General features: G+C 43.7%; 1 protein-coding gene across 1 annotated transcript in view; it reads right to left on the bottom strand.

The window, feature by feature from the left end:
- Positions 1-294: 294 nt before the first annotated feature.
- LOC110535043 (cell surface hyaluronidase) overlaps positions 295-22,484 on the bottom strand; it is a 71,493-nt gene continuing 49,303 nt past the window's right edge. Inside the window, exons 16-24 of the mRNA XM_036935630.2 lie at positions 22,274-22,451; positions 8,132-8,347; positions 6,851-7,062; positions 6,360-6,542; positions 5,878-6,100; positions 5,661-5,762; positions 5,227-5,372; positions 4,930-5,036; positions 295-4,717 (exon numbers count right to left, since the gene is read on the bottom strand). Coding sequence (XP_036791525.2) covers positions 4,527-4,717; positions 4,930-5,036; positions 5,227-5,372; positions 5,661-5,762; positions 5,878-6,100; positions 6,360-6,542; positions 6,851-7,062; positions 8,132-8,347; positions 22,274-22,451 — 1,558 coding nt within the window. The 3' untranslated portion in view covers positions 295-4,526. The remainder of the gene's footprint in view (positions 4,718-4,929; positions 5,037-5,226; positions 5,373-5,660; positions 5,763-5,877; positions 6,101-6,359; positions 6,543-6,850; positions 7,063-8,131; positions 8,348-22,273; positions 22,452-22,484) is intronic.

Below are 22,484 nucleotides of genomic sequence, written 5' to 3'. Positions count from 1 at the left end.
CCTTCATTTAGATCTAGATTAACTCTAATCGTCCTTCTGGAAATCAGACATTTTAAATCTAGACTAGGGCAAGTTTGAGACCATTTTAAACTATGTCTGAGAAATGCAGTTAGTCCAGTTTAAAAAGTGCGATTTAGTCTAGGATTAGGCTTAATCTGGGTTTTGTGAAACCGACTCACTTATAAAGTATAAATAGTCCACACTCTAGACCAGGCCACGTAAACAGAACATGATCAGTAAATGGTTTATAATGACCTATATGAATGAAGTAAGGATGAATAAAGGAATAAACTATTTTCTAATCCATTATAAATGCTTTATTACTTGGGAGTTATTATTAAGTGCTACCAATTTTTCAGATATTCTGTACATTTTGCCATGAGCCTGAGACAACATTTCTACACATTTTGCAATGGTTTATGACATGTTCATATGCTATTTTTTGGGGTGGGGGGGGGTATGGCATGGGCATATGTAGGACTTCCTAACAATTGTAAAAAGCCTGCCCCCAAGTAGTAGGCTTGTCAAGCGACACATCTTTACAGAAATACACAGTTCTTGGTGGTCTCCCTGCCCATCTTTAACCTAAGTGTACTCTATACAGTAATCGGATTCCTTGGTACATATCATTTTGTCATTGAAGAGGCATCCTTGATTTTGTTGAATACATCAGCTACAATAAGATCATGAACAACGATGACAGAACACCATCATACAAGTATAAATGGTTATCAAACTCCCCAATTTCAGAAGAGCAATGATGTGAAATGTCAAATATAAAAGGTTTGATTGAAGAGTAGTGAATCAACATGTCAAATGTCAAATACAACTAACATCAACTTGAAAGGCACTCTCTCACACTGTGTACACGCACTCACCATTGACAACCTCTCAATATTTTCATCCACACCACCGACATACTTGTATTAAAAAGAGCTCAATCTTGGTTCGTGCATCTTTTTTGGGGGGGGGGGGGGGGGGCCACAAAGGAAAAAAAAATATTTACAACATAACAACGGTTAAAAAGCAGGTCCTTCTCCATCAGAGAATCGCTCACAATGGCTGCATTCATTTAGTTTTCCCGGGGTAACAAGTAGGCAGAGTACATTTTCTACAATTTATTTGTGAAATCTGGCTCACCAGCTAAAAAGAATACTCCCAATCACATCCAGAAAGTCACTAATCACTGCCACAGTAGGGAGCCCTGCTCAAATCACCTACGGAGACCTGAGAGGTACAGTAAGCCTTGGTTTTGGTATGGACTACTAGTCTGTTCGTTATAAGGCAATGTTTACCTTGTAAAATGTCCCTCGGACTCCTGTAAAACACATACTTTAGACATTGATACATAATAAACAACACATTCCCATAGATATTTATTTGGACAGGGAAGGTAAAACTTCAAATTTGTCTTTATACTGCAGCATTTTGGATTTGAGATCAAATGTTTTATTTCACGATACAGTACAGAATGCCACCAGGGTATTTTCATACATCTTTTACTGTTTAGAACTGAATGCAATTTATGCATCTAGTCCCCCCATTGAAAGGTGTCATAAGCATTTGGAGAATTCACTTAGTGCATTACATGTAGTCAATCATTTGGGATTTGGTCCCATATTCCTATCATGCAATGTTTAGGTCAAGCCTGCGACTCGACAAACTTGTTGGATGCATTCGCAGTTTGTTTTGGTTGTGTTTCGGTTTATGTTCTGCCCACTAGAAACGAATGGTAAATATTGTATTCTGTCATTTTGGAGTCACGTTTATTGTAATTCAAAATATAATATTATCTCAACACTTGGATGCTACCATGTTTACGGACAATCATGAATGAATCGTGAATAATGATGAGTGAGAAAGTTAAAGGCGTACATGTCATACCCCCAAAAATTGCTAACCTTCTACTCATATTTAGAATAGAGGTTGACCGATTAATCAGAATTGCCGATTAATTAGGGCCGATTTCAAGTTTTAACAATCGGAAATCTGTATTTTTGGGCCCCGATTTACATTAAAAAAAAAAAAAACTAGGCAACACATTCTTATTTTCAATGACGGCCTAGGAACGGTGGGTTAACTGCCTTGTTCAGGGGCAGAACGACAGATTTCCACCTTGTCAGCACGGGGGATCCAATCTTGCAACCTTACAGTTAACTAGTCCAACGCAATAACGACCTGCCTCTCTCTCTCGTTGCACTCCACAAGGAGACTGCCTGTTACGCGAATGCAGTAAGCCAAGGTAAGTTGCTAGCTAGCATTAAACTTATCTTATAAAAAACAATCAATCATGATCACTAGTTAACTACACATGGTTGATGATATTACTAGATATTATCTAGCGTGTCCTGCGTTGCATATAATCTGACTGAGCATACAAGTATCTAAGTATCTGACTGAGCGGTGGTAGGCAGAAGCAGGCGCGTAAACATTCATTCAAACAGCACTTTCGTGCATTTTTCCAGCAGCTCTTCGTTGTGTGTCAAGCATTGCTCTGTTTATGACTTCAAGCCTATCAACTCCCGAGATGATGCTGGTGTAACCGAAGTAAAATGGCTAGCTAGTTAGCGCGAGCTAATAGCGTTTCAAACTACACTTGCTCTGAGCCTTCTAGTAGTTGTTCCCCTTGCTCTGCATGGGTAACGCTGCTTCGATGGTGGCTGTTGTCGTTGTGTTGCTGGTTCGAGCCCAGGGAGGAGCGAGGAGAGGGACGGAAGCTATACTGTTACACTGACAACACTAAAGTGCCTATAAGAACATCCAATAGTCAGGTTAATGAAATACAAATGGTATAGAGGGAAATAGTCCTATAATTCCTATAATAACTACAACCTAAAACTTCTTACCTGGGAATATTGAATATTGACTCATGTTAAAAGGAACCACCATCTTTCATATGGTCTCATGTTCTGAGCAAGGAACTGAAACATTGGCTTTCTTACATAGCACATATTGCACTTTTACTTTCTTCTCCAACACTTTTTTTTTGCATTATTTAAACCAAATTGAACATGTTTCATTATTTACTTGAGGCTAAATTGATTTTATTTATGTATTATATTAAGTTAAAATAAGTGTTCATTCAGTATTGTTGTAATTGTCATTATTACAAATAAATAAAACATTTGTCCGATTAATCGGTAGCGGTTTTTTTTGGTCCTCCAATAATCGGTATCGGCGTTGAAAAATCATAATCGGTCGACCTCTAATTTAGAATAAAAGTGACTCCAAAATGACAACACATTACTTACCATTCGTTTCTACTGGGCACAACATAATCCAAAACACAACCAAAACAAATTGCAAATGCATCCAACAAGTGTGTAGTCACAAGCTTGATGTAGTCATTGCGTGCTACTGTTGGAATGAGACCAAATACTAAACGTTATCGACTAAATTTAATACACTACAAGTGAATTTGTCCAAATACTTATCCACCTTCAAATGGGGGGGGGGGGACTAGATATTGTACATAAAGAGCATACATTTCTAAACCTCATAACAGATAAAAGGTGACATTCTGTACTGTCGCCTCATAACACATTTGATCTCAAATCCAAAATGGAGTATAAAGCCAAATGAAACATTTTACCATCACAGTCCAAATAAATACGCAGGGGAGTGCACATAACCATACTAAAAGGTAAATGAGTTGGAAACACCGTTTCAATGGTGAGATAATGAGAAGAAAAAGAAGAGAAACAACCCATCTCCGCTACACGCGTAGCCAGCCCTGGGGAAAGTGTCACTGTCTAGAGATCAAATAAATATCTTACAAAAAAGGACACATCCTTGGGGTAAAAAAAAAACGGTTGTTGAAAATGCAACAGTCTCAATGTAATCCCATAGAAAATATTTTCATTCTAATACACTTAGATGATTCGTTTAGTAAAATCCCATTTCAACAGATCTAGTAGCTGAACAAAACTCTCCCCCAGGGGCGTGCAAGGAAACAGACGGGGGGGGACAAAGGTGGAATAATGAGCGTTTTTCCTTTGGTTTGCTTTGTCAGTCCTCTTCTTAATGATGCGTTTGGTCTATGGATGTGGTGAGCAGCAGACCGGTCAAAGACTGGCCTGAGACAGAAACCCACCAGGGGGAACTGGATAGGAGTGATAGACCACACCAGTTTGATGTGGTTACTTTGTTCATCTGCTTTCCACCCCCCATTGATTTCCTGTTTCCAGTCTAATTTGTTGAAATATGGCAGATGTGCAGCATCTTTTTGGTTGTTTTCATTGAAGGCTGAATATGAATTCATGGCTCAGTGAGATGACTGGCTGATATTGCAAATCATGTGACTAGGAAAGTGCATATTTTCATGCATCTACAGACCCTCCCCATGCCCCACACACACACATCCCACTACACCACACCCAGGCAGGCATGTGCGCGCGCACACACACACACACACACACACACACACAAATTAGTAAACATCTTTGCCAGTAAAATAATAAATAATAGAAGTTCACATTCATTCGCTGGTTGATTGTGTTTTGGGTAAGTTGTGTTCTCATTGGTCACTATGGTCCTGTGGCGGTCCTAAGTAGCTCCATGTCTCTGCGAGTGCTGGTCTGTGTGCAGCCGTAGGCCTCCAGGCCCAGGGGAAGGTAGCGCTCCTGCAGCCCCAGCCCCTCCTCACCCTGCCCAGCTAGGATAGAGGCCCACGGAGGGGGGGAAGAGCCACCCTGGAACCCCCAAAACACCAGGCTCTCTGTGAGAGAAAAAAGTGTCATGTGGAAAATACTGTAATGAGATGAGCAGAGACAGAATAAAAAGTATACATTGCAGAGAAAAGACAGTTAGAGAGACAGGGGGGGTAAAAGAGGGAAATAGTGACAAGGGCCAGAGAACAGGATAGAAAAACCAGACCTGGCCTACAGTAATTGCACCCGCGAAAGAGAACCATCTGAAAGTAACACCCACCTTTACTCTGCAGATCTGCTGCCTTGGCCATGCCCAGGGGGACCAGATATGGTGCAACACCGGCTAAGCCATCAGGCTGCCCTCGCGTTCCCAGAAGCACTATTGACCTAGTCATAAGAGAATATAACCAATTAGGATTAATCGATTCACAATCAAGACAAATGTCTTTCATCAAAATGCCAAAAGTTCTTCCAGACAAGAAAAAACTACATGAATAGTATTTCAACCCAGAACTGCAACAGACCACCAATTGAGTTCTAACTCCAACCAGCAAAAGGTCGAATCCAATCCCCTCACCTCTTTGGTATTCCAGTTTTAAAATACTGCTCCATTTTAGAGTCCATTTTGGAGAAAGATGACTTCTTTGTGACTTTTCCAGAGCAGGCGTCCACAGAGACCAGGAAGAAGCCTGGCTGTGTGAAGGAAAACGTCTCACTGTTCACCTGAGGAAAATAAGACATGGTAGAAAGGTGGATAAGAAGTCCGCCGGAACGCTACACCACATACAGATTTAAAACATGGGATGGTGCTTTTCTATTCATAAACATTCTATAAACATTTAGAATGGCTTTTTGATGGAAATTATTATGAATGCTATACGGAAACAACTGCGTCGAGAACAGAGAAAAAATCAACACACCAACAACATGCACACTGTGATGCACAGGGACAATGTACTCGACAAAAACACGTAACGTACTAACATGTTATTTCAAACCTGTGGTACTCACAGTGATGAAGGACTGTGTGTCTCCACTATGCTGCTCCTTGCTGCTGAGAGACTTGATCTGAGTTTGGAGGTAGGCGTTCCACGGGTCACTGGAAAACACCAGCTACCAGAAAACACACAGATTCAAAAGCAGGGCTTTAATGTGCTCAAGCCTTTTCCAATAGAAATAATAATGTAACAATGAAAGTGGTGGTGGGGGGGGGGGGTAGTAGACTGACCTGGGAGGCTCCACAGTCCCTGCAAGGTTGGGTGCTGAGGGTGGGCATGGGGACCACTGCCGAGGGGGCCTTGGTGTATTTGGGGTAGGCCTTGGCCGTGCAGTTACAGGTCAGTTTGGGGGACGACGTGGTGGCCATCACTTTCACCCTCTCGCAGCCCTTAACCGAGCAGTAGCTGTGGCCGTCACGTCTCTGCCTCGCCTGCAAATATAGCCACAGCAATCTAGGACAGAGCAGAGAGGCTGGTGTCAATCGAGAGAGAGGTGAGAAAGAAAGAAAGAAAGAACGAAAGAGAAAGAGAGAAAGATAAAGAGAAAGAGAGAGAGAGAGAGAGAGAGAGAGAGAGAGAGACTGACAGAGGGGCAAATCAGAACTTAAGTAAAATGTTCACTTGAAAATGACACTTAATTGGAAGTTTGGATTCACCCCAAAGAAAGAGGGCCAGGAGATATTCAGACAGTGGCATAAAGTGACTCTCTCACCCCACACTGTGGTCAAAGAAGTACTTCCTCTCCAGCGGCTTCTTCTCCAGCTCGGCGAGGGAGTACAAGGGCCCGTAGTCGGTGATGTCATTGAAGGTGTTGCTCTGGCGGTCGTTGATGTCAGCCATAACCTGGAAGGTGGTATCAGGCGGGTAGCAGAGGCCCACCAGCACCCAGTCACCTCTGAAGAGAGAGGAGACAACAGGTGACGATGAAGGTTAAAAATCTGTCTTTTGAACTGACCTCACTGACAAACGCAAAGATAGCCTTTCATCGCACACGCATTCACGCACACGCATTCACACGCATTCACACACACACACACACACGAGACGGTCAAAAGCAGAGCCCTTCAAGCCCAGGCCTTGCATAGAAAATGAGAAGAGTCCAAGACCCGTTTCAATATGGACAAACAAGACAGAGTGCAAGACGCAGATCAACCAGCTTTTTAAAGAAACACACCCACACACATGTCCCAATGTGTCACTCACTGGTTGAAGTTGATGAGGGAGAGGACAATCTCTCTGGGAGCCGGGCCGTCCCAGTGCAGGGTGTAGCTCTTGCTCATCATGAGGATAGGCTGGTACTGCTGGGACAGCGCCCGCTGGCTGTTGATACCTCTCAGCACCAGGGGAGCCTCAGGGTACTCATCTCTACTGATGGACAGACTGAGGCTGGGAGCTCCCTGGGTCTGGATATACACCTGGTAGGAAAGACAGTAGAAGTTGTTGACCAATAGAGTTCAGTAACTACTTTTAAAAAAAAATATTTATTCAGGTTAATCCAATTGAGACCAGTGTCTCGTTTACAATGGTGACCTGAGGAGAAAAACGACATCAATACAGGAACAAAAATATTTTTTTAAAACTACAAGACAGCTATAAATACATTACATCAGGTTATTACAACAAGTTATAATAATCAATTGCACACTTCAGTGAATTCATTTAAACAACAGAGTTTTAAACAGCCCTGTCAGCACCAGAGAATCCACATGTCATTTGTTTTATAAGGTGTTCCATAGCTGTGGTGCATTAAAACTAAAGGAGGATTTACCAAACTTTGTGGAAACAAGCAGGACCTCAAGATAGGCTTGGGCGATATAGCGTATACCGGGGTATTTGGAAATAGCCATGAGATGGTTTTTCCAATACCTTTAATACCGTTGAAACTATTTCTTCAAAGTTTTTCAATACACCTTAATATTTGTAAATACTTTAAGTAAATACCTGCAGGCAATTTGTGCAATACGTGAGGAGAAAAAGCAGATTGCGTTCTCATTTCACCTGACACATTATTTTACATTATGAAGCTTATTATGAAGCTTACCCAAAGCCACTCTTCGTCTCTCGTTTGCACTCGTTAGCATATTTAGCTAGCAGCCTCTATTGAAATTAACTATTACTTGTGCTAATTTTGTTAGCATTCTGGTAAAAGCATGTTTTATTTTTCGGCGCCCCCCTTGTGGACTAAATCAATAATACCGTATGTGCCGGATTGAGAGAAGGACGGTATGACAATATAAAAATGCCTCCCAATCATACCCCAAGAGTTAGCCAACCCTACGAACGGGTTTGGTATCTCATATTTCAACAGGGAAGTGGGATATGTTGGAAGCTTGTGGAGCAGAGCTTAATAAACAAGAAGGGAGTATTGGAGTGATCTACGGGGCTTTAGTGAGGTCCAGCCGACCTTCTGAAACAGGAAACTGTTACCTAAGCAGTGAATAAAGTCACTGGTGATAGGCATTATGGCAAATGTCCCCCCCATACCTGAGAGTAGGTGCCACTGCAGACCAACCCATTCCACTGGGTGATGTTGACACAGTCGGGGTGACGGATCAGGTAGTTGTCTGCTCTGCCCACATACACGTCCCTGTAGCCCGTCACAGAGCCGTCCACGTCATGGAAGATGGAGTTCTTATCCCCGTCCAGATCATTCTCCTCGAACCACTGGCCCGGATGCCCGAAGAACACTCTCAGACCCACCTGTCACAGACAATAGGTTAAGATATACACACACTACAACACAACCAGCGACTTACAACGATGATATGTATGGCCTAGAAAGTGATTGATGCACAACTTTGTGTGTAGGTTTCCTAACTCTGATCTTGGAGGTTGACAGTATTTGAGAGTTGAGCTGAATGTATGTTAGAGTCGTATTCATTAATGCACATCGTAGCAAAACGTTCCTAGTGAAAACAACCCAGGTGTCAGAGAAAAGCGTTCAACAGAAGTCCTTGAAAGACATTTTGAAAATGGATGTTTCGAGTTGAGTCAAGCCTGACACTAGAGGGCACTCCAACACAGTCGCTCTCTCACACACACACAATCAGTCAGTCAGTTTCTCATACACACAGTTAGTCAGTCGCTCTCTCACACACAGTCTCTCTCTCTCACACAGTCAGTCTCTCACACACACAGTCTCTCTCTCTCACACAGTCAATCGCTCTGTCTCTCACACAGTCAGTCAATCTCTCTCGCTCTCTCTCACAGTCAGTCAGTCAGTCAGTCTCTCACTCACACAGTCAGTCAGTCTCTCTCACACACAGTCAGTCAGTCAGTCAGTCTCTCTCACACACAGTCAGTCAGTCAGTCTCTCTCTCACACAGTCAGTCTCTCTCACACAGTCAATCTCTCGCTCTCTCTCACACAGTCAGTCTCTCTCACAGTCAGTCTCTCTCTCAATCACACTCAATCGCTCTCTCTCTCACACAGTCAGTCAGTCTCTCTCGCTCTCTCTCACAGTTAGTCAGTCAGTCTCTCTCTCTCACACACACAGTCAGTCTCTCTCTCACACAGTCAGTCAGTCAGTCTCTCTCCAACACAGTCAGTCAGTCAGTCTCTCTCACACACAGTCAGTCAGTCAGTCTCTCTCACACACAGTCAGTCAGTCAGTCTCTCTCTCTCACACAGTCAGTCAGTCAGTCTCTCTCTCTCACACAGTCAGTCAGTCAGTCTCTCTCTCTCTCACACAGTCAGTCAGTCTCTCTCACACACAGTCAGTCAGTCAGTCTCTCTCTCACACACAGTCAGTCAGTCAGTCTCTCTCTCACACAGTCAGTCAGTCAGTCAGTCTCTCTCTCTCTCACACAGTTAGTCAGTGTCTCTCACACACACACAATCAGTCAGTTTATCATACACACAGTTAGTCAGTCTCTCTCTCACACACACACAGTCAGTCAGTCGCTCTCTCACACACCGTTAGTCAGTCGCTCTCTCTCACACAGTCAGTCTCTCTCACACACACAGTCTCTCTCTCTCACACAGTCAGTCTCTCTCTCTCACACAGTCAGTCGCTCTCACACAGTCAATCGCTCTCACACAGTCAATCGCTCTGTCTCTCACACAGTCAGTCAATCTCTCTCGCTCTCTCTCACAGTCAGTCAGTCAGTCTCTCACACACAGTCAGTCAGTCTCTCTCACACACAGTCAGTCAGTCTCTCTCACACACAGTCAGTCTCTCACACAGTCAATCTCTCGCTCTCTCTCTCACACAGTCAGTCTCTCTCACACAGTCAGTCAGTCTCTCTCTCTCTCACACAGTCAATCGCTCTCTCTCTCACAGTCAGTCTCAATCGCTCTCTCTCTCACACAGTCAGTCTCTCTCGCTCTCTCTCACAGTCAGTCTCTCTCTCTCACACACACACAGTGAGTCTCTCTCTCTCACACAGTCAGTCAGTCAGTCTCTCTCACACACAGTCAGTCAGTCAGTCTCTCTCACACACAGTCAGTCAGTCTCTCTCACACACAGTCAGTCTCTCTCACACACAGTCAGTCTCTCTCACACACAGTCAGTCAGTCTCTCTCTCACACAGTCAGTCAGTCTCTCTCTCTCACACAGTCAGTCAGTCTCGCTCACACAGTTAGTCAGTCTCTCTCACACACACACAATCAGTCAGTCGCTCTCACACACACAGTTAGTCAGTCGCTCTCTCACACACAGTCAGTCTCTCTCACACAGTCAATCGCTCTGTCTCTCACACAGTCAGTCAATCTCTCTCGCTCTCTCTCACAGTCAGTCAGTCAGTCTCTCACACACAGTCAGTCAGTCTCTCTCACACACAGTCAGTCAGTCAGTCAGTCTCTCTCACACAGTCAGTCAGTCAGTCTCTCTCTCACACAGTCAGTCTCTCTCTCACACAGTCAGTCTCTCTCTCACACAGTCAATCTCTCGCTCTCTCAGTCAGTCTCTCTCACACAGTCAGTCTCTCTCACAGTCAATCACTCTCTCTCTCACACAGTCAGTCAGTCTCTCTCGCTCTCTCTCACAGTTAGTCAGTCAGTCTCTCTCTCTCACACACACAGTCAGTCTCTCTCTCACACAGTCAGTCAGTCAGTCTCTCACACAGTCAGTCAGTCTCTCTCACACACAGTCAGTCAGTCAGTCTCTCGCTCACACAGTTAGTCAGTCTCTCTCACACACACACAATCAGTCAGTTTCTCATACACACAGTTAGTCAGTCTCTCTCTCACACACACAGTTAGTCAGTCGCTCTCTCACACACACACAGTCTCTCTCTCTCACACAGTCAGTCTCTCTCACACAGTCAATCGCTCTGTCTCTCACACAGGCAGTCAATCTCTCTCGCTCTCTCTCACAGTCAGTCAGTCAGTCAGTCTCTCTCACACATAGTCAGTCAGCCAGTCTCTCTCACACACAGTCAGTCAGTCAGTCTCTCTCACACAGTCAGTCTCTCTCTCACACAGTCAGTCTCTCTCACACAGTCAATCTCTCGCTCTCTCTCACACAGTCAGTCTCTCACACACAGTCAGTCAGTTAGTCAGTCAGTCAGTCTCTCTCTCTCTCACACAGTCAGTCAGTCTCTCTCGCTCTCTCTCACAGTTAGTCAGTCAGTCTGTCTCTCTCACACACAGTCAGTCAGTCAGTTTCTCTCTCACACACAGTCAGTCAGTCTCTCTCTCACACACAGTCAGTCAGTCTCTCTCTCACACAGTCAGTCAGTCAGTCTCTCTCTCACACAGTCAGTCAGTCTCACACAGTCAGTCAGCCAGTCTCTCACACAGTCAGTCTCTCTCACACAGTCAATCTCTCGCTCTCTCTCTCACACAGTCAGTCTCTCACACACAGTCAGTCAGTTAGTCTCTCTCTCTCTCTCTCTCACACAGTCAATCGCTCTCTCTCTCACACAGTCAGTCAGTCTCTCTCGCTCTCCCTCACAGTTAGTCAGTCAGTCTCTCTCTCTCACACACAGTCAGTCTCTCTCTCACACAGTCAGTCAGTCTCTCTCACACACAGTCAGTCAGTCAGTCTCTCTTACACACACAGTCAGTCTCTCTCTCACACAGTCAGTCAGTCAGTCTCTCACACAGTCAGTCAGTCTTGCTCACACACAGTCAGTCTCGCTCACACACAGTCAGTCAGTCAGTCTCTCTCTCACACAGTCAGTCTCTCTCACACAGTCAATCTCTCGCTCTCTCACACAGTCAGTCTCTCTCTCTCTCTCTCTCTCTCTCACACACAGTCAGTCAATCTCTCTCGCTCTCTCTCACAGTCAGTCAGTCTCTCTCACACACACACATTCAGTCAGTCTCTCTCTCACACAGTCAGTCAGTCTCTCTCACACACAGTCAGTCAGTCAGTCAGTCTCTCTCTCACAGTCAGTCAGTCAGTCTCGCTCACACAGTCAGTCAGTCTCGCTCACACAGTCAGTCAGTCTCGCTCACACACAGTCAGTCAGTCTCGCTCACACACAGTCAGTCAGTCTCGCTCACACACAGTCAGTCAGTCAGTCAGTATCTCTCTCACACACAGTCAGTAATTTCAATTTCCTTTATTGGCATGACGTAACAATGTACATAATGAATAAAGGTCTCAAATTTGGGGAAAAGACACTAATTGTTTTATATTTTTTACATTTTGTCAGGAAATGCAGCTCTGTCTCAGGTTCTGCTGTGGTGCAGCGGTTGCACAGCCTTTCCTCTACAGGGAGCCAGGTTTTCCTGTGTCTACCCTTCTCGGTGGCAAGGCTGTGCTCACTGAGCCTGTACTTTGTCAAGGTTTATCTGAGGTTTTGATTAGTAACCATGGTCAAATAGTTAGCCACTGTGTACTGACGATTTAGGGCCAGATAGCACTTCATTTTGCTTTGTGCTTGTTTCCCAATAAGCAATATAGTTCTGTTTTGACTGTAGAAATTTGTTTTATTCTGATTGATTGGATGTTCTGGTCCTGAGACTTCAGTGTGTTATCAGAACAGGTTTGTGAACTTAGCCCCAGGACCAGCTGGATGAGGGGACTCTTTTTTTTTGCTCAGCTCTTAGCATTGCAGGGCTTGGTAATGATATGTATTTATTTATTTCACCTTTATTTAACCAGGTAGGCAAGTTGAGAACATGTTCTCATTTACAATTGCGACCTGGCCAAGATAAAGCAAAGCAGTTCGACACATACAACAACACAGAGTTACACATGGAGTAAAACAAACATACAGTCAATAATACAGTAGAAAAGTAAGTCTATATACAATGTGAGCAAGTGAGGTGAGATAAGGGAGGTAAAGGCAAAAAAAGGCCATGGTGGCGAAGTAAATACAATATAGCAAGTAAAACACTGGAATGGTAGATTTGCAGTGGAAGAATGTGCAAAGTAGAGATAAAAATAATGGGATGCAAAAGAGCAAAATAAATAAATATAGTAGGGGGGAGGTAGTTGTTTGGGCTAAATTATAGATGGGCTATGTACAGGTGCAGTAATCTGTGAGCTGCTCTGACAGCTGGTGCTTAAAGCTACTGAGGGAGATAAGTGTTTCCAGTTTCAGAGATATAAGAGGGGGTCATGAGAGGGGATATGAGAGGGGGTCACTGTATTTTAGATGTTTCCAAAACTTAATTGCTCTTTTCTGAGTTTTTATTATTAGTGGATATTGGCCTAATTCTGCCCTGCATGCATTGCTCTTTGGACATGTAGGAGAATCTTACAGAATGCAGGGTTTCAATGGGGTGTTTGTCCCATTTGGTGAAATCTTGTTTTGGAAGTGGGACCCCACACCTCAGTGGCATAAAGTACAATTGGTTCAATGACACATTCAAATAGTTTTAGCCACATTTGAATAGGTATTTCAATTTGAATTGGGTTTTTAATGGTGTAGAATGCCCTGCGTGCTTTCTCTCTCAGTTCATTCACTGCATCATTAAGATGTCCAATTGTGGAGACTGAGGGGCTGGGGCTGAGGATTTTTCTAGAATAGTGGCCAATTCATTGATGTAAATATTGAAGAGTGCAGGGCTCAGATTACAACCCTGACAAAGGTCCCGCCCCTGGTTAAAGAATTATGTTATTTTCTTGCCAATGTTAACGCTGCACGTATTGCCAGTATACATTGATTTAATTATGTCATATGTCTTACCCCCTACACCACTTTCAATAACTTTGTAGAACAGTCCTGTATGCCAAATAGAATCAAATGCCTTTTGGAAGTCGATAAAGCAAGCGTCTATTTTGGTATTCAATTTACCTTTATTTAACTAGGCAAGTCAGTTCAGAACAAATATTATTTTCAACGGCCTAGGCAGAACGACAGATTTATACCTTGTCAGCTTGGGGATTCGAACTTGCAACCTTTCGGTTACTAGTCCAACGCTCTAACCACTAGGCTACGCTGCTGCCCCATATTATTTTGGTGGACATGTTTATCTATCAGGGTGTGTAGGGCGTAAATATGATCAGTCGTGCGATATTTTGGTATAAATCCAATTTGGCTTTCACTCAAGCCAGTGTGCTTATTAAGGAAGTTTAGAAGTCTTACATTTATAATAATACAGAAAACTTTCCCCAGGTTATTGTTTACACAAATGCCTCTGTAATTGTTAGGGTCAAATTTGTCTCCGTTCTTAAAGATTGGGGTTATGAGTCCTTGATTCCACATGTCAGGGAAATAACCTAAACTCAGGATAAAATTTTAATATAGCCAATTGAAATTTTGCATTAGTGAGTTTGAGCATCTCATTTAGGATCCCATCAGGTCAGCATGCTTTTTTAAATTTGAGGGCCTGAAGTTTCTTATAGAGCTCCTGGTCAGAAATTGGGGAGTCCAATGGATTTTGATTGTCCTTTAAAGTTTTTTCTAATCCATTCAACTTCTCATGAATTTGGCGTTCTGCGTTTGTGTCAATTTGAACGGTGTTGTAGAGTGTTTTATAATGGGTTGACCATATGTCACCATTTTGTATCGCTAATTCCTCTTGTTTTGATTTTTCTTTCATTCTTTCCAATTTTGCCAGAAGTTGTTTGTGTTTATGGACTCCTCAAATAGTGTCAGCTGCTTGCTGTTGTACTTTGCTTTTTTGGTTCTGAGTGTACTTTTATGAGTTTTAAAGTCTCACAATAAATGAAGGTGTAATTCACCATTATTTGGGTCTCTGTGCTTTTTGTTGGATAGTGTTCTAAGTGTTTTCATTATAATTTCACAATTTGCATCAAACCAGTTGTCATCTGTGGTATTTTTGTATTTTTTTAAATCAATTTCAGTTGTGCTTCTTTTGCCTCTCTGTCTCTCTCACAGTCGCTCTCACACAGTCAGTCTCTCTCTCACAGTCAGTCTCTCTCTCACAGTCAGTCTCTCTCTCACAGTCAGTCTCTCACACACACATTCACAGTCTCTTTCAGTCAGTATCTCTCTCTTTCAGTCACAGTGTTTCTTTCTCTCTTTTAGTTAGTGTTTCTCTCCCTCTCTTTCAGACAGTGTCTCGCTGTGTCTGTCTGTAAGTGCCAACCCCATAACTCTGAGCTCTGCTGTGTTCCAGGGCAAAGGGGATTCTACCAACAGATGGGACCAAACCAACAGGGGAAAAAAGAAAGAAACAGACGGAAGGAGAGCATGTGCAGGAAAACAGTGTCTGATCCCTGCACTCTAAAAACAAAGCTGTCAGTGAAAGCACAAGTGCCACTAAATCTTAACAAGGACCCTCAGAGGGGAATTATGAAAAAGTTCAAAAAAAAAATTCAGTCGGTGACCTTTGTCAGACATACCAGTTAAAGGTTTGGACACTCCTACTCATTCAAGGGTTTTTATTTATTTTTGCTATTTTCTAAATTTTAGAATAATAGTGAAGACATCAAAACTATGAAATAACACATATGGAATCATGTAGTAAGCAAAAAATTGTTAAACAAACATTTATTTCATATTTTCGAATCTTCAAAGTAGCCACCCTTTGCCTTGATGACAGATTTGCACAATCTTGGCATTCTCTTAACCAGCTTCATGAGGAATGCTTTTCCAATAGTCTTGAAGGAGTTCCCACATACAGTGGTTCGTCCCTTAAAAGTTGCAGCATACTGCGGTGCAGCTTGCATGTTGCAGCAGAATTCTATGGCACGTTATTTAAGTGTAATAAGTGTGAACCACTGGTAGCATTAATGCTAGTTAGTGCTAGTTTGACCACCAGATGGCATCTTTGAGAAGCATTCTATAGCCTTCAATAGTAGCTGTACTAGAGATTTGAAAACATTTTTTGTAAGAACATAGTATATGGGACTGATTTTAAGAAATGTTGCTTAATTCATTTGATTAATATTATGGTGTTTCTATTCCAAGAAAAAAACTCTGGGTTTCAGTTCGGATGGAACGGAAAATATGGCGCTGTACAACGTGACGGTCAGGAGTACAGTACTGGGATATTTAGCTAAAGAATCCATGTGTCGTGTGGGATTCCGGGGTTCAATTCCCCGACGGGGAGAAAGGAGTAGGATGTCCTTGTAAATAGGAATTTGTTCTTAACTGACTTGCCTAGTTAAATAAAGGTTACACTAAGAAAGTGCAAAACATTTCCACACCCCGATTCAGTCAAAATAAAAATCTCATTGATTTATCAAGATCAGTCCCCATGATTGTCTAAGAGCAGTGCGGAATGGTGCTAAAATAGTTGTAGGCTATTGCATCAAATCCTATTGCTTCTAACTTCAATAAGCTCTTTAAATTAATAAAACCTACACCACTTTTAACAGCACATTACTCAACACTACTGAGACTCATGTCGCCTACGGTAGGACTACAGTATATCGAAAAATATGACGTGACTCTCCGCCAATAATTACATATAGAGGATATTTCTGTAATTCAATGATATTTATTTCCATAGTAATTCGTTACGGATCCATAACTAAATAAACATCAGCTAGGTCGGTCTTCTGTGCGCGGCTCTGCGGCCCATCCCGTGCCCCCTGCCATCGTTCCTTAAACCTTGTGTGCTTTCAGTGGATACAGCTGGAGAACTGCAAGGCAATCCCATGGTGCGCCACTCGGGAGCCATGACCAATAGAATCATAAAACACGGGACGAGATGTTAAAAACTGTCCATTGTGCCAATATATGGTATGCATGCCCAATTAGGATTTCCCACGGGACTATGCAAGGCAGGGGCGTCCTCTTCCCTGAGCCAGCCCTACAGTTGACCGCATACCTCATATGCCCTCCTCAAGTTGGAGGGATCTGAATTGGGTTCTCAGGTGGGGGTGGGGGGTCATGAAGTTATAGCCCAGCAAGGGTCCTTCCGTTTGATCCAGATCCACTGCTGCCTCTTTCAGCTGCTTGAGAAACTGCTCTGACGGTCTGCTGCAGAGCCTGTCCATGGATTCCAAGTTCTTTCAGCAACCTGATGGTGGAAGAAGCCACGAATCCTCTGCATCCCACTTCAACTGGCCAGACTTTTGCATTCCAGCCACGCTGAGTTGCATCTGCTGCCAACTCTGTGTAACGCAGTTTCTTACGCTCGTAGGCCTCTTCAACAGAGTTTTCCCATGGGACTGTGAGCTCTATGATGTACACAGCCTTTCGTGAAGGGTACCAGAGTACCATGTCTGGCCTAAGGTTGGTAGAAGCAATCTCAGGTGGAAAAATGAGTTGCTGGCCAATATCGACAAGCATCTTCCAGTCCCGGGCCATGGCTAGGTGTCCAGTTTCTGGCTTAGAAGGAGGATGTTTGGGCCTTTTCTGTCCCTCCCGGATGAATGTTGTTGTTTTGACGGGATTGCTTGTTTTTGGAGGTAATGAATTGGTTGCACTCCTCTTGATCTCAAGTGCTGCAGCCAGGCTCGAGGACCTGATTGTGCCTTCAGGTGTAGCGGCCTTGTGAGAGGCTGGTCTTGCAACCGGTCATTATATGCCTGAGAGTCGCTGGAGCTGGGCAGAGGGGGCAGGTCGGGTCCTCACCATACCATTGATGTAGGTTTTTTGGTGATGGAAGCACATCATAAACAGCTCTTATGATGAAGCTGATGTTGCTTGCCTCTATTTGCCAAAGCTCACTCCAGTTGATCTTTCTCCTCTCCAGGCCTTCCCACCGCGTCCTTTGCCCTTGTTTAGCAAGAGAGACAGCCTTTGCACTTCTTGCAGTCTCCTCCTGTCTGCACACCTCCTCGACCACCAGCTTCCTGTGTTCAGATGTTTTTGCCTTATTGGTTTGCTTGCTGCCAGGCCAAAGCCTCCTCTTCCATGCTGGATATTCCCCACAATGTCTTGGTGTCTCAGGGCTGATGTTGCTTGCTGCACAGCCTTGGATGATGTCCATATCCGTCCAGTTTGTAGGGGAGGTGCAACCTTGCTAATGGTCTGGTCTTTGGAGTCCTTCAATGTCATCTGCAGTCTTACTTTAGAGCACTTGTACTCCTCCGTTAGACTTGTAAGAGGTAGTTCAAGGACCCCTTTGCCATAGAGGCCGATGTTACTCAGGCATCGTGGGACACCCAGCCATTTCTTCACATCTTCTCCACTGTTGTTATTGGGACCTCATAGATGGTGAGTGGCCACATTACCCGGGGGAGAAGTCCAAACTGTAGGCACCAAAGCTTGAGCTTCCCAGGCAGTAGGGTCTTGTTGAAGACCGTCGGCAATATCCTGCCTTACTTGCTGCACTTAATCTTTATCCCGGAGGCTTTCGTTGTACCATCTACCTAGGCTCTTGACGGGTTGCTCAGACACCGTTGGTATCGGGTCATCTCCAAGGCAGAACCTCACATCTTTAAGCTGTCCCTTGACTATGGAGATGCTTAGAGATTTGCTTGGCTTGATTTTCATCCGGGCCCACTTGATGTTATCCTGCAGTTTTGCAAGTAGCCGCCTGGTGCATGCTGCAGTGTTGATCAGTGTAGTCATGTCATCCATGTATGCTCGGATAGGTGGGAGACGGAGCCCTTCCTTAGTTCTCTCACCGCCGACCACCCATCTCGATGCCCTGATGATGTTTTCCATGGCCATAGTGACGGCCAGAGGAGTTCATGGGCAACTGAGCCAAAGGCATTGGCCAGGTCGAGGAAGATGACATAGAGGTCTCTCTTGTCCTTCTTAGATGTTTGGATCTGGTGCCAAATCATACTAGTATGTTCCAGGCAACCAGAGAAACCAGGAATGCTCGCTTTCTGTACAGATGTATCAATGTACTTGTTACTTTACAGGTAAGTGGACAGCCTCTGTGCTATTATACTGAAAAAGATCTTCCCTTCGACGTTGAGAAGGGAGATTGGTCGGAATTGACTGATGTCTGTCGCATCCTTCTCTTTCGGGATTAGCACACCACCAGCCCTTCGCCATGCCCTTGGTATTATTTCCTTCTGCCACACTATCCTCATGAGCCTCCAAAGAAAGCGTAGAACATCCGGGGCGTTCTTGTAGAGCTTGTATGGTACTCCATTAGGCCCAGGAGCCAAGGCCGCTCTTGCTCGTCGGACAACGTTCTCTACTTCCTTCTATTTTGGAGGGTCAGTGTCCAGATTGAATATATTGTCCTGCTAATAACAGGGTTAATAATATATCTGTTAGAATATCCAACAAGCTTTTATAGAATTCTGAATTAATAATAATAAATCACTTTGTTTAAAAAATATATATTTTGGAGATGATGATTTTGTTTTCAAATAACGTAATATGAGCAAGAAAAAGGACATTCTTGAACATGGTGAGACATTGTTACTAATTCGGAAAGAAAGCCAGTTTGTTATTTAGAATGATTTATTTCTGTTTGTAGAGGGAGAGAAACTAAAAAAGTACAGTCATCTCATGGGTCTCAGTCGAGGGCAGCACAGGTATTGAACCGGCATCTGTAGCAACAGCTTGCACTGCTAGCGAAACAGCAGTTTTAGTATGTAAAACTGAAGTTGTGCACAATTATCTGTTTCTATTTAGGTTTATGTTACCCATTCATTGTCAGTTAGACACACAGTAGGATCCAAAAGCATAATCAGTGCTCTAACTCCCCCTTGCGCTGGTCTGGAGCAATGAAGTGGTGACGCAGGCTACTGTACTAAACCACAAATGACCTCTAAGTAACGCAGCATAATCACACAACTTTTAGTGGAGCAACCACTGTATGCTAGGCACTTGATGTCTGCTTTTCCTTCACTCTGCGGTCCAACTCATCCCAAACCATCTCAATTGACATCAGTGATTGTGGAGGCCAGGTCATCTGATGCAGCACTCCATCACTCTCCTTGGTCAAATAGCTCTTACACAGCCTGGAGGTGTGTTTTTGGGTCATTGTCCTGTTGACAAACAAATGATAGTCCCACTAAGCGCAAACCAGATGGGATGGCGTATCGCTGCAGAATGCTGTGGTAGCCATGCTGGTTAAGTGTGCCTTGAATTCTAAATAAATCACTGACAGTGTCACCAGCAAAACACCCCCACACCATTAAACCTCCTCCTCCATGCTTCACGGTGGGAACCACACATGCAAAGATCATCCGTTCACCTACTCTGCATCTCACGAAGACACGGTGGTTGGAGCCCAAAATCTCAAATTTGGATTCATCAGACCAATGAACAGATTTCCACTGGTCTAATGTCCATTGCTTGTGTTTCTTGGTCCAAGCAAGTCTCTTCTTATTATTGGTGTCCTTTAGTAATGGTTTCTTTGCAGCAATTCGACCATGAAGGTCTGATTCACGCAGTCTCCTTTCAACAGTTGATGTTGAGATGTGTCTGTTACTTGAACTCCAATCTGAGGAGCAGTTATCTCTAATTAACTTATCATTTGCAACAGAGGTAACTCTGGGTCTTCCTTTCCTGAGCCAGTTTCATCATAGCGCTTGATGGTTTTTGCGACTGCACTTGAAACTTTCAAAGTTTCTGTAAAAATAGTGAAGCCATTAAAACTATGAAATAACACATGGAATCATGTAGTAACCAAAAAAGTGTTAAACATGTCTTAATATAATGATGGACTGTGGTTTCTCTTTGCTTATTTGAGCTGTTCTTGCCATAATATGGACTTTTACCAAATCTTCTGTATGTCACAACACAACTGATTGGCTCAAAAACATTAAGGAAATAAATGAACTTTTAACAAGGCACACCTGTTAATTGAAATGCATTCCAGATGACTACCTCATGTTGGTTGAGCGAATGCCAAGAGTGTGCAAAGCTGTCATCAAGGCAAAAGGTGGCTACTTTGAGAATGTCAAATGGATACACTGCTCAAAAAAATAAATGGAACACTAAATAACACATCCTAGATCTGAATGAATGAAATATTTGTATTAAATACTTTTTTCTTTACATAGTTGAATGTGCTGACAACATCATCACACAAAAATTATCAATGGAAATCAAATTTATCAACCCATGGAGGTCTGGATTTGGAGTCACACTCAAAATTAAAGTGGAAAACCACACTACAGGCTGATCCAACTTTGAAGTAATGTCCTTAAAACAAGTCAAAATGAGGCTCAGTAGTGTGTGTGGCCTCCACGTGCCTGTATGACCTCCCTACAATGCCTGGGCATGCTCCTGAGGGATCTCCTTGGATGGAGGATGGTGGATGGATGGTGGATGGAGTGAGACATGATGTCCCAGATGTGCTCAATTGGATTCAGGTCTGGGGAACGGGCGGGCCAGTCCATAGCATCAATGCCTTCCTCTTGCAGGAACTGCTGACACACTCCAGCCACATGAGGTCTAGCATTGTCTTGTATTAGGAGGAACCCAGGGCCAACCGCACCAGCATATGGTCTCACAAGGGGTCTGAGGATCTCATCTCGGTACCTAATGCAGTCAAGCTACCTCTGGCGAGCACATGGAGGGCTGTGCGGCCCCCCAAAGAAATGCCACCACACACCATTACTGACCCACCGTCAAACCGGTCATGCTGGAGGATGTTGCAGGCAGCAGAACATTCTCCACGGCGTCTCCAGACTGTCACGTCTGTCACATGTGCTCAGCGTGAACCTGCTTTCATCTGTGAAGAGCACAGGGCGCCAGTGGCGAATTTGCCAATTTTGGTGTTCTCTGGCAAGTGACCAAAACATCAGCCAGGAAGCATAGGAACTGAGAAGTGGTCTGTGGTCACCACCTGCAGAACCACTCCTTTATTGGGGGTGTCTTGCTAATTGCCTATAATTTCCACCTGTTGTCTATTCAATTTGCACAACAGCATGTGAAATTTATTGTCAATCAGTGTTGCTTCCTAAGTGGACAGTTTGATTTCACAGAAGTGTGATTGACTTGGAGTTACATTGTGTTGTTTAAGTGTTCACCTTATTTTTTTGAGCAGTAAATTTAGATTTGCTTAACAAGTTTTTGGTTACTACATGATTCCGTATGTGTTATTTCATAGTTTGATGTCTTCACTTTTATTCTACAACGTAGAAAACAGTAAAAAAAAAGAAAATCCCGGAAATGAGTAGGTGTCTCCAAACTTTTGACTGGTAGTGTCTATTTCATATCATCATTATTCTGTGAGTATTTGAAAGAAGGGGTAGAACAATGGCCCTTCTCCCAAAGTGTGCACTCATACACTCCCCCTCGTATTTAAAAGGACTCACTGGTGTAAGGAATATGGCATAAACAATATGGCACCACCTTACTTGCACCAATCCAATGCTTTTCTATGCACCAGGGGTGGTGAATGAGTGCCCACTTCTAGGATGAAAGGTGGAGTGGTGTGCTAGCTACTCACAGTGGGCCGGAAGCTGAGCTTGGACAGGTTGTTGCGGGGCGTGAGCTGCCAGGTGTTCTTCAAGTTGAAGCCCACTGCGCTGGCGAAGCGCTCCGTCGTCGGGACATAATTTCGGAAAGTGCTCTGGGTGAGCCGAACAGGACCATCGTAGATCTGGAAGCCACGGATCGGGAATGTCCTTGGAAAAATAAGCGCGAGAGTCACACAACAC

This window comes from Oncorhynchus mykiss, chromosome 11 (genome assembly GCF_057628025.1).
Source record: "Oncorhynchus mykiss isolate SJ-2025 chromosome 11, ASM5762802v1, whole genome shotgun sequence".
Lineage (NCBI taxonomy): Eukaryota > Metazoa > Chordata > Actinopteri > Salmoniformes > Salmonidae > Oncorhynchus > Oncorhynchus mykiss.
Note: the sequence above shows the minus strand (reverse complement) of the source record. Positions and strands in the feature narration are given on the sequence as shown.